The following is an 11755-nucleotide window of genomic DNA, read 5'->3' as shown; positions in this document are numbered from 1 at the left end:
GTATGAGTCATCACTCACCGGGCAGACGGTTAGTGTGAAAGGTCTGAAAATATAAAACCTGTGATGCAGTTAAGATGACAGACGGAGGATGGTGACACCCATTTTAAGCAGTCAAGTAAGTCATGAGATTGGGGGAGATGATGTGTTTTCTTTGCTCTGACGCTGATCTCAAATATTCTGCTGGCCATCTACGGGGATTATCATTTCCCCAATTCTGCCACACCTCACACACCCACAGGACATGGTCTGTTGTGGAAGAAACGCTATCTCAGTGTGTAAAAGGTCAGTCAGTGGCATGGTTTAGAGGGATTAGAGTATCCATCCCAGAACTCAAATGAGGCCTGGAGTCTGTCTGTCTTGTCTTTGTCCAAAGGTGTGTTTAAGATTAGCACCCATTTATATTTACTTTCTCCCAGAGGTCTGTGAGTCCTGCGATGTGCAGGAGATACCAGGTTCTTCCACAGGACTCTCATCAGGGTTAGCAGGGCTCAGTCTAGGGACCTTACACCGGGAGCATGAACACACCACTCACCCTACCATGTAAGTATGCAGCTTTAAGGACACCGCCTCTTTTGGACTTCGATTCCTTGTCTTCAATATGGAGATGATAGAACCTGCCTTATAGCAAAACTCTTAAGATCAAATGAGATTGATAGGTCTGAAATTGCTTTGGAAAAATAAAGCCCATAGAGAATATAAATTGACTAGCAAATAAGGAAGAAAGTGAAAAAAGAATCATCAAAGACCCCACCTCCTTCAAAGCATCTGATTCTATTTTGTTTATAGTGAATATTTTTACAAACTTCCAAAGAACATTACTTCTTACTTTAGACACTTGTAAATGTGATCCTGTTGGACCACCAATTCTAATTTCAAAAAAGAATCAAATTGGCATAATTTCTTTAAATCGAAATTAAAATGTAAATAGAAGGCTAGCATGTAAAATGCAAGAGAAGAAAATAATTATGTAGTAGAAGGTGTCCAGTAGGATTGAGGGGCCAGGAAAGGATTGTGGAGAAAAGCTCAGGTTTTTAGTAATTGCCTGGATGGGACTCTTCTCCTTGTCATTTATCTGCCATAATTAGACAGATACTTAATTCCTCGATGATGTCTCAGGTAATTTATTTTTACAGTAGACATTAATAATACCTCCCTCAGGTGTAATGTGAGGTTTAAATGAGGTAAAGCGTGCAAAGCACTAATAACAGCATCTCTCATGTGCTAATCTGTTAGTAATTGTTATTTATGCAAGGTAAGGCTACCACAAATAAGATAAAATATTAATGTAATTTATGTACTTCATCATTACATTAAATAGTAAATGTTTTGTGATCTTCTCTATGAGCGTCGAAGAAATAGCTCAAAATTGAAATATTTAAAATGAGACTAGAAAAGTATTTTCTTAAATATGGTAAAGACAATATAAAATAAAAAAATGAACATTACCTGTAACAGAAAAGCATTAGAGAAACCCTTCTCAAAAACAAGATCAAAATATGGGTGTACATTGTTACCATAGGTAATGCTGTCCTGGGTATTCTTATATGAAAATGAAATAACATGACTAGTAATTTAAAGATAAATACCTGTTTAAACACCAGGAAAAGTCAAATACTAAGATATCTGAATAATAAAAGTTATCTAGAAATTTCACTAACAAAGGTAACCAGGAATAGATAAATACTTAAAGATCAACTTCATTCGAGTTAATTAAAACCACTAAATAGAAATTATAACACTTCTGCAGAAATGATTAAATTAAAAGTAGATATCTCAGGGAGGTGGACCTGAAAGAAAGATTAATTACATATTTTATTAGATAGAGCATTCATTCTTAATTATCAGCAGAATATTTTTGTAAACTTGACAACGTAACATAAAACATGATTTAAAATATAGTGACCAAAAACCATCAAAGATCATCTGACTGCCTGGGATGGGGGTGGGGGTGGGGAGAAGGAACATAATGGAAAACATTTGCCATCAGAAGAAGGTGTGACTTATCTTTCCACATCTCTTTCTCTAACTCTGAAAACGAACTGTGAACTGGAGCTCTCTTGACCACGCTGGTACCTAAAATTCTCCCATCTCTTCCCCAGCACCTTCCAGCATCCTCTTTACCCAGCAACAGAGAATGTCAGCTCTATGATTTCTCTGATTGGTGAAGCCCAGCCATGCTGACTCCTCTCCACCCATTTTGACCATTTCCAGTGCTAGAAGCCCACAGTTTCAGAGTCTCATCTGCCTCCACCCGGCTTAGTTCATTATCACTGTTCCTGTGCTCGCGGTCATCAATTATAGACCCTATAACATGCGCCCTGAAGACAGAATGTTCCAGACCAGAGCTGTTATCTTGAGAACCCTCTCCTTGGCTTTGCTGCTGAGTCTCCGAGGAGCTGGGGCCATCAAGGGTGAGTGCTCAGGAGGACACAAGAGCGTCGGGGTGAGTGGTGGGGAGGCTCACATCAATTGTTGCTTCAGGAATCAGAGATTTTAGGGGCTCATTGATCTGTCTGACCCTCATGATAGTCTGTGTTCCCTCTGGCCCTCATAATAATAACAGCAATAGCAGCCAGAATTTATGACACGCCTGCATAGTTTCTTTCCCCATTTATATCTCACAGGAAACTTCAATGAAGATATTATTCCCTTCATTTAGAAATTATTTTGAAAAAACTGAAGCTCAAAAAGATGAATACGTTTTCCAAGGTTACACAGCAGATCAATGAGCCAAGTTTGAAGTCCAGACCCAGCTCTGAGGGTCATACACTGCCTCCCCCAGATTCCTGCACACAGTGAACTTCTACCAGGGCCCTGCAGGGCCCCACACCCCTCCTATCTCTCTGGGATCCCCAACCTCTGTCTTTTGTGGCTGCTTCACAGGAACTCCGAGCTATGGGCTCTGCATTAGGAGAGAAAGTGCTGAGTTTTCCTGTATCCTCCATCTCTCCTAGGACCCTACGGCTCTTCCTGGGTCTTTGTGGGTGGTCACAAGCTTTCCTCTCTCAAGACAGCAGTGTTGCATGGTCTTGATAGCCTTGTGATTCGGGTTCTGAGAGGTCCAGGACTGCAAGGGAGGCCTAGACTTTGGATAGCTGCAAGGACTCAGCCAGAGATGGGCCGTGGTGAATGCTCTTTCTTCCTGTAGCTGACATCAGGGAGAATGACATCAAGCCTGTGTATGATGCTGTCATCCCAAAACCTAGTGATGGGGAAGGTTAGAATCCATAACATACAAGATGCACACTGGCCTCAGACAGTTTTATTTAAGATGTGTGGAATAAACAGGAGGTGAGGCTGTGGAGACCAGAAATATCTATTGCCCTGTTCATGGTCACCTGGGTTATTTCTAATGTTATGTTACAATAAACACCACAATGGGCATCTCTTCATAGATTTGAATACTTTTTAGGATTCTTCCTAGAAATTCCTAATTAGCTCAGCTGTCTCTTCAGGGCTTCCCTGCCCCCAGTGGTTCCTTGTCTCTTAACATTTAAACATGTCCTTTACCTTAAAAACATAAGTGAAAATCAACTGATAAAAAACAACCGTGACTTCAGTCTACATCCTACCCTAGAGACACTTCCTTTGTGTCCTCACACTTGGAGCTAAGCTTCTGACTTGCCTCCGGTACATCCCTTAGGACCCTCTCATCTTGGCCATCAGGAACCTCTGCAGAAGGTCAAATCCAGTGGGTTCTTCTCAGTGCCTCTGACTTGAGTTACTGATAATATTTGCACTGTAATCCACTTATTTCTGATGAACTACCCTGTCCTTATTTTTCTCCTGTTTCCCTGGATCCTCCTTATCATCCTTTAAATCACCTCTTAATTATCATGTTCTCTCATTGTACCCTGAGATCTCTGCAGTTCTGACTTTTGGCACTCTTCCTGGAAAATCTCATCTAACCTGCACCTGCCTCTAATGACTGTCAGTTCTCTGGCCTAAACTCCTCTCCTGAGACCACCCATCATCCACAAATGTCTATGTATTATTTCTCCTTAGATGACTTCCAGATCGTCTACTGCAATAGCCCCACAGTGAACTCAGTATCTTCTCCCGGTCAGGCTGTCTTCCCTGTGAGAAGTGGCTTTTGCCCTGTTTTCTGAATGCCTACATTGAAGCCATCTGTTCCCCAGGAAGCCTTTCCCTGATGTGCTGTTTGATCGCATCTTGTGTATACCCACATATCTGCACTTATCCTTCTGAACCTGCTATTGCCTTGTCTCTTGTGTTTCCTTCTGTGAATTGTACGAGTCTGCAGAACAGGACCTATGTGTTATTTTTATTTGAATATTTAGCATCTAACAGTGTTTGACATATAGTAGTCTTTTAATACACATTTTTGTCTAAATGGAAATGATATTTTTAAGTAAAATAATCTGTTTAATATCTGGTTGATCTTTAGACTGCAGAACTTGTGAAAGTGTTTTTTAAAAAGCATTTTTAAAACTATAAGGAACATTCACGTATTAGGAAGATGAGTTCCCAATAATTGCTAGAGGACGTTGTGTCTTTTTAGTTTACCCTCTTTTTCCTGATGAGTCCTTTGAGTCCTTTAAACTGAGAAGGAAGCTAAGTTTCCTTGTGAAATACCTATAGGATTTAATTTAATTTGTTTAGTTTGAAATACCACTCTGTGCTTGGCCACTTACAGTGACAGGGAGTCATTCTCAGTGAAAAATAAGACACAGACCCTATCCTCCAGACACTTACAATTACAGTGACAGAGAGTCATTGTACATACATGTACAGAGACATAGACCAACAAGGGAGTTTATTTTTGAGTTTGATGAGGATGAGATGTTCTGTGTGGATCTGGACAAGAAGGAGACCGTCTGGAGGAGTTTGGCTGAGCCTTTTCCTCTGAGACTCAGAGTCATTCTCCCTGTCACTGTAAGTGGCCAAGCACAGACTGGGTCCCCACATGTCAGGGCTGCAAACTCACAGGGAAATTCGTGAGTTGGGAGGTGAGAGCCAATGAGCCCTGTAGTACCTTCTCGCTCTCATGCATTTATCATTCTAAACCCAGACTTTCACATATACATTCATTGTTTTCTTTCATGATGATAATTGCATTTATCCTCTTATCTTTGCTACTTCTTGCAAACTAATACAGATTAAGAAACAAAATAAATTAAATCCTACAGGTATTTCCAACTCAGCAATAATTTCTAGTTGGCCTCTAAAACATAAATCAAAATATAAATGTGAGAAAAGTTTAGAATGCTTAGTACCTGGGTAAGGAAATAATCTGCACACTAAACCCCTGAGTCATGACTTTACCTGTACAACAAACCTGCACATGTACCCCTCCCTGAACATAAAATAAATGTTAAAATATTTTTTAAAAGGAAACAAAAAGTTTGGAACAAATGCCAAAATAACTGTACTGTACTTTTGAATTTATATGCCCCAAGTGAAAAATATTATCAACAAAGCTGTACATTCTAGTTTCATGCTCATAAACTAAGACAGAAACTTTAAAACTGTCAAGAACACGAAAATTTGAAGGATATTTTCTTTGTCCTCCCAATTTTCTATTTTTTCTCTCTTTCTGCAATAAGAAAAATAAAATGTCCACTTCCCCACCCCATGACTCGAAAAACAATTTTACATCTGTGTCTTAGAAGAATTAAGACCTTAAGGGTAGAAAAAATCTACTAGTTCCACCAGTAGCTGTATGACCTTGGCAAGTTATTAATATATAACCTCTCTGCATTTCCTTACCTGTAAAATAGTATGCTATGTATTTGCTTCATAGGGTTATTGTGATAATTCAACGAGTGAAATATGTAAAGTATTTAGAAGGATGCCTGGCGCAAGTAAGTGCTCAACAAATGTTAGCTGTCATTGTTACGATTGCTATTGTGTAGGGTCAGGATGCCCAGACTTTCAAAGACCAGGAAGCAGCTTGACTTATCAATGATAAACTTCATTTTGTTCTTCGCTCCTTTCTTTTTATAACTACTCAACTGCTCTGTATTATTTCCTTAATGGTGTTGGTCTCTCTTCCCCATATGTCCTGCCTTTGACCTCTTACCTTCTTCCTTTTTATATTCCTAAGTCTTTATTCATTCTTGAGCTTTCACCACTTGCATATTCATACTGACATTTTGTCATGTTTTTCTCTACTTTCTTTATGCAGCGGACCATGTATCAACTTATGCCATGTTTGTACAGACACATAGACCAACAGGGGAGTATATGTTTGAGTTTGATGAAGATGAGCAGTTCTATGTGGATCTGGACAAGAAGGAGACCGTCTGGCATCTGGAGGAGTTTGGCCGAGCCTTTTCCTTTGAGGCTCAGGGCGGGCTGGCTAACATTGCTATATTGAACCACAACTTGAATATCACGATCCAGCGTTCCAACTACACTCAGGCCGCCAATGGTATTGCCTATCTTTGCCTCTTCCTCTGTAGCCCAACTGGAAGGGATGAGAGGGCTTCTCTGCCACCCTTAGACTAGGAAGCCTAAGTGCCCCCTGCTGTGTGATCCTCTTCCCCTAGTGGCCATGGGCTGATCCCACTACAGCAAGGGCTTGCATCCTCTCTTCTCAGGAGAGAGAAAGGTGAGCAGAGTGAGGCTGGTCAGTGGTGTGATACCCCTCTCTGTGATTCAGAGCTGCCATAAAATCTAAGGCTGAGGTAGAGGACCACCCAGAGGTGGAGCCTTTGTGATTCATCCCAGAAGAGGGGCCTAACCTGGTGCTCTCTCCTCCCAGATCCCCCTGAGGTGACCGTGTTTCCCAAGGAGCCTGTGGAGCTGGGCCAACCCAACACCCTCATCTGCCACATTGACAAGTTCTTCCCTCCAGTGCTCAACGTCACGTGGCTGTGCAATGGGGAGCCGGTCACTGAGGGTGTCGCTGAGAGCCTCTTCCTGCCCAGAACAGATTACAGCTTCCACAAGTTCCATTACCTGACCTTTGTGCCCTCAGCCGAGGACTACTATGACTGCAGGGTGGAGCACTGGGGCTTGGACCAGCCGCTCCTCAAACACTGGGGTATGCAGCTCCTTTTCTCTCCATAATCTTCTGGCATCCTCTATTCCAACGACCTGGTGTCCTCTGCACCAGCTTTCCCCACTGGCCAGGTCTCAGTCCTCTCCTCATCCTAATGTCCAATTAACTGTCCATAACCTTCAATTCCCACACCCATCCCACACCAGAACCACCCTCACTGCACCTCCTGACCCTATCTCTTCATTCTTCCCCCAGAGGCCCAAGAGCCAATCCAGATGCCTGAGACAACGGAGACTGTGCTCTGTGCCCTGGGCCTGGTGCTGGGCCTAGTGGGCATCATCGTGGGCACCATCCTCATCATAAAGTCTCTGCGATCTGGCCGTGACCCCCGGGCCCAGGGGCCCCTGTGAAGTACTGTAAAGGTGGGAATGTAAAGAGGAGGGTCTAGGATTTGTAGAATGTAAGGAAGGGAGGAAAAATTCAATCCGATAATTGTTCATTGATCTTCTAATGGGTTAAAAGCATTCAGCCGCATAACAACAACAACATTGATAACTAACAGTAGTTAATATGCTCAGGCGCTATTCTGAGCATTTACGTTTATTAACTCACTTTATTCTCACAAATAGTCTTTGAGGTAGGTACTATTATTTTCACCATTTCACATGAGAGATACTTCTATCTTTTTACATACACAGAGACCTTAAGCACCTTGATCAAGTTCCCACAGCTATGAAGTAGTAGGGCTAGCTTCCAATCCAGAAAGTCTAGATCCAAGACTGTTTATCCACTATACTATATACCCTATTTTGTGAAGGAAAAGACCAAGTTCAAATTCTCCAAGAGTCCATTGTCTATTAATGGAGGCAGAGCTATATTTCTATACATAATTACAACACAGTGTGGTGGGTACCTGTACTATTTACTGTCTTTACTTGGACTCATTCCATGGCAATGCCACACAAAAAATGCCCCTCCTGAGATCTTATATTTTCTATTTTTCATAACACTCACCATGTTTTATATTTGTAAGTGTTTTGGGAATTCTCTTAGCATTAGATAGTGAACTTCCATGCAGATGACCACATCTAATTCATTATTATTGTTGTTATTCATGCTGGACATCAGGTACAAAAGGTTAAGGACTTCTCAGTTCATTATACTATCATCATTGGTGCCTCCGAGCTCTCAATCTCTCTCGATTTATTTGGTCCCTTTTATCCCCAGTCGTTACTCCCATATCTAACCTCTTACCCCGACCTCATAGGCAAACATTTTAATGAATTTGCTGTTTCCTTTCATTTGCATAGATCCTATATAATATGTATTAGTGTTCAGTGTACATGTATTTTAATTAGCCAAAATGACATTAAATTATAGATCTAATTTTGTACATCCAGTTTGTTTCTTCCAAATCTTCCATAATGTTTTGCTCTATAAGTCCATGCATTAGTCCATTTTGCATTGCTATAAAGGAATACCTGAAGTTACCTACTTTATGAAGAAAAGAGCTTTAATTGGCTCACAGATCTGCAGGCTGTACGAGAAACATGGCACCGGCATCTGCTTCTGTTGGGGGATTCAGGAAGCTTTTACTCATGGTGGAAGGCAAGGGGAGCCGGTGCATCACATGGTCAGAGAAGGAGAAAGAGAGAGAGAAAGAGGTGCCAGGCTCTTTTTAACAACCAGGTTTCATGTGCACTAATAGAGTGAGAACTCACTCATTACCCTAGAGAGGGAACCAAGCTATTCATGAGGGAGTCTCTCTCATGATTCAAATACCTCCCACCAGGCCCCAGCTGCAACACTGGGAATCAATTTTCAACATGAGACTAGGAAGGGACAAATATCCAAATCATATCAATCCACGTATCTATATTGCTCCTGGATTATCCCTGGATCTCCATTATTGCAAGCGATGATTGTATCTCACATGGACCTGCATATGCATGTGGACCTGATCTGCATTCCTGGAATGTATGTATCCTAGAAAGGGGTTGCTGGGTCCATGGAGATGCAGCTCCTTAATTTGACTAAGTACTGCTCATCTGCTCATCAGAATGGCTATACTCATCTGTACTTCCTTTGTCAGTACCTGAAATATCCTGCAACTCCCAAATGTACATCAACACCAGACATAATCCAGTTTTCTAACTTTTGCCAATTTCATGTGCATATAGAAATATGCTGTTTTATTTTGCACTTCTTTAATTACTTATAATTGGGGCTATAATTGGGACTGATTAGCCACTTGGGGGTTCCTTTTCTATAAATTGCCTGTTCAAATTATTTGCCCATACTGTGGGCTTCTATATTTTTCTTATTGATTTGCAGGAGATCCTCATATAGTTCTGCTAGTAGTCCCTTGTCAGTTGTAGGCGTTGCAAATGTTTTCCCCTAATCGGACTTCTGGCAACTTTCTCCTTGGTTTCCTTTATTGAAGAGAAATCCTTAGTATTTTGTAATCAAGTCCATCAACTGTTTTTTGTTTTGTTTTGTTTTGTTTTGTTTGTCTTTTCTTTTCTTTCTTTCTTTCTTTCTTTCTTTCTTTCTTTCTTTTTCTTTCTTTTGATGGAATCTTGCTCTGTCACCAGGCTGGAGGGCAGTGGCATAAACTCAGCTCACTGCAACCTCTGACTCCCTGGTTCAAGAGATTCTCCTTCCTCAGCCTCCCAAGTAGCTGGGATTACAGGCATGTACCTCCATGTCCAGCTAATTTTTATATTTTTAGTATAGGTGGGGTCTTATCATGTTGGCCAGGATGGTCTCCATCTCCTGACTTTGTGATCTACCCGCCTCAGCCTCCCAGAGTGCTGGGATTACAGGTGTGAACCACTGTGCCCTGCCTGCGTGTCTTTTTAAAAAGAAGTCTTCCCTGTACTGAGATATCAAAGATACTCTTAAAATATCTCCTGTAGTTTTAAATTTCACATTTATTACTTTAATTCATCTAGGATTCATCTTTGCGTTTGATGGGGAGCATGTTTTATTTTTCTCTACATAAAGGGCCAGTGTTCCCACAACTACTAAATAGTTCACCTTTTCTCCATAAGTTTATGGCATGTCCTTTGCGGTACTGAAAGCTCCCATTACAGACGGGCCTCTGTTTGGGTTCCATCTTGTTCCACTGTTCTGTTTGTCTCTTCTTGTACCAGTGTCCTAGTATTTTGATTACTACGACATTCTAGTGTGTGTTAGTATCCAGTAGGAGAAACTCTTCCTTATTTTTCTTTGTTCACTCAATTTATAATTATATCTATAATGATTTATAACAGAATAAAGTGAATGGAGAATGTCAGATGTTAAGAGGAAGTATGGAAAGGAGGGCTGGGACTAGGGTGATGTAAGGGATGCACTTGACTTAGGTGCAAAATTTGGGGGATACCAAAAGAACTCAGTAATAAAAGTGAATCATATTTTAATGAAATATCTTGAAAAAGCAAAATTAATGCAAAGATACATGATTAACAAAATATCAAAAGAAGAGTATTTAACAAAAATGGAGAAGCAGAGAGGCAGAATAATTAGAATATGTTGTCACATAAGCCAAGGAATTAAAGAATTCCAGGAAGGAGGAAGTGCTGCTGTCAGATGTTCAACAGAGATCATTTTAGAAAATTTATCTTGGTTTTGAAATCCTTTCAAAGAGCAGTTTACACAATATGAGCAAGTATCCCTCCTTCATTGCCTTCATTGATATGGTTTGGATGTTTGTCCCTTCCAAGTCTCATTGCAGGGTTAAGCTTCTTCTCTGCCCTCAGTAATGTGGCCCTTACCCTTGTCAGGATACTTTGGAGACAAGAAGCATGTAGGATGGCCTCAAAGTCAGCTGAGGGTTGAGGGTGAAATTTGATGACTTTAGGGAACTCCTTGGCTCCTATGCGCTGTTCACCTGGAGGACCAGGGCATGTGCAGGGATGACCACCTTCTCCCCGGGACCTGAACAGGGCAGAGAAATGGGAAGATCAGGTATAAAGGGAGTGGGGAAGATGGGTCTGGGCTTCAGTAGTGAACCCAGGAATGACAGTAACTGTGTGTGTTGCTGCAGGTGACAAAATACCTGAACAGAAGAGGACTTAGGAGAGATCTGAACTCCAGCTGCCCTACAAACTCCATATCAGCTTTTCTTCTCACTTCATGTGTTTGCTACCCCAGTGGCTGACTGAATTGCTGACCCTTCAAGCTCTCTCCTTATCTGTTGCCTTAAAACAGTCATTCCTTAGTAAAGTTTCCAACAAATGGAAGGTAATGAATAAATGTTGACACTTTGGTAGCACTGATATGGACACTATCCCTTCACTGAGCCTTTTATCCTTTGTTCTCCTTTGAAGCATCCTTCACTGTCACCTTCCCGAGAATACCCTAAGACCAATAAATACTTCAGTATTTTAGAGCTGGGAGACTCTGAGTCATTCTTACTGGAAGTCTAGGAACAGGTCACATGTGAATACTATTTCTTGAAAGTGTGGTTTCAAGCTCTGTTGCAGATGAAGTTACTAAAGGTTCTGATCCCACCTGAATGGCAAGGTCTGAGGATAGTGATTCAGCCCTGGGTTCTTCCCTAACTACAGGATAGGGTGGGGTAGAGAAAGGATATTTGGGGGAAATTTTACTTGGATGAAGATTTTCTTGGATGTAGTTTGAAGACTGCAGTGTTTGAAATCTCTGAGGGAAGAGATTAAGTCTGTCTGGATCAAGATTTCAGGCAGATTTGGATTCCATTCACAGTCCCTGAGCTCCCTTCCCAAGGCTGGATTGTAATTATAGCAATATCTCATGGAGGATATT

At 41.2% G+C, this 11755-nt stretch overlaps 1 protein-coding gene across 2 annotated transcripts; it reads left to right on the top strand.

Moving 5' to 3' along the window:
- Positions 1 to 2205: 2205 nt before the first annotated feature.
- Positions 2206 to 11360, top strand: LOC101018895 (HLA class II histocompatibility antigen, DP alpha 1 chain). 2 transcript variants are annotated; one of them, XM_009204894.3, is made up of 5 exons: positions 2206 to 2411; positions 6149 to 6394; positions 6728 to 7009; positions 7223 to 7389; positions 11016 to 11360. In XM_009204894.3, exons 1-4 carry the CDS (start codon positions 2312 to 2314, stop codon positions 7375 to 7377), a joined length of 783 nt encoding a protein of 260 aa, XP_009203158.2. In that variant the 5' UTR covers positions 2206 to 2311; the 3' UTR covers positions 7378 to 7389; positions 11016 to 11360.
- Positions 11361 to 11755: the final 395 nt, after the last annotated feature.

Source organism: Papio anubis, chromosome 6 (genome assembly GCF_008728515.1).
Source record: "Papio anubis isolate 15944 chromosome 6, Panubis1.0, whole genome shotgun sequence".
In the NCBI taxonomy this organism is placed as follows: Eukaryota; Metazoa; Chordata; class Mammalia; order Primates; family Cercopithecidae; genus Papio; species Papio anubis.
The sequence above is the reverse complement of the archived record's forward strand: the minus strand, read 5'-3'. Positions and strand labels throughout refer to the sequence as shown.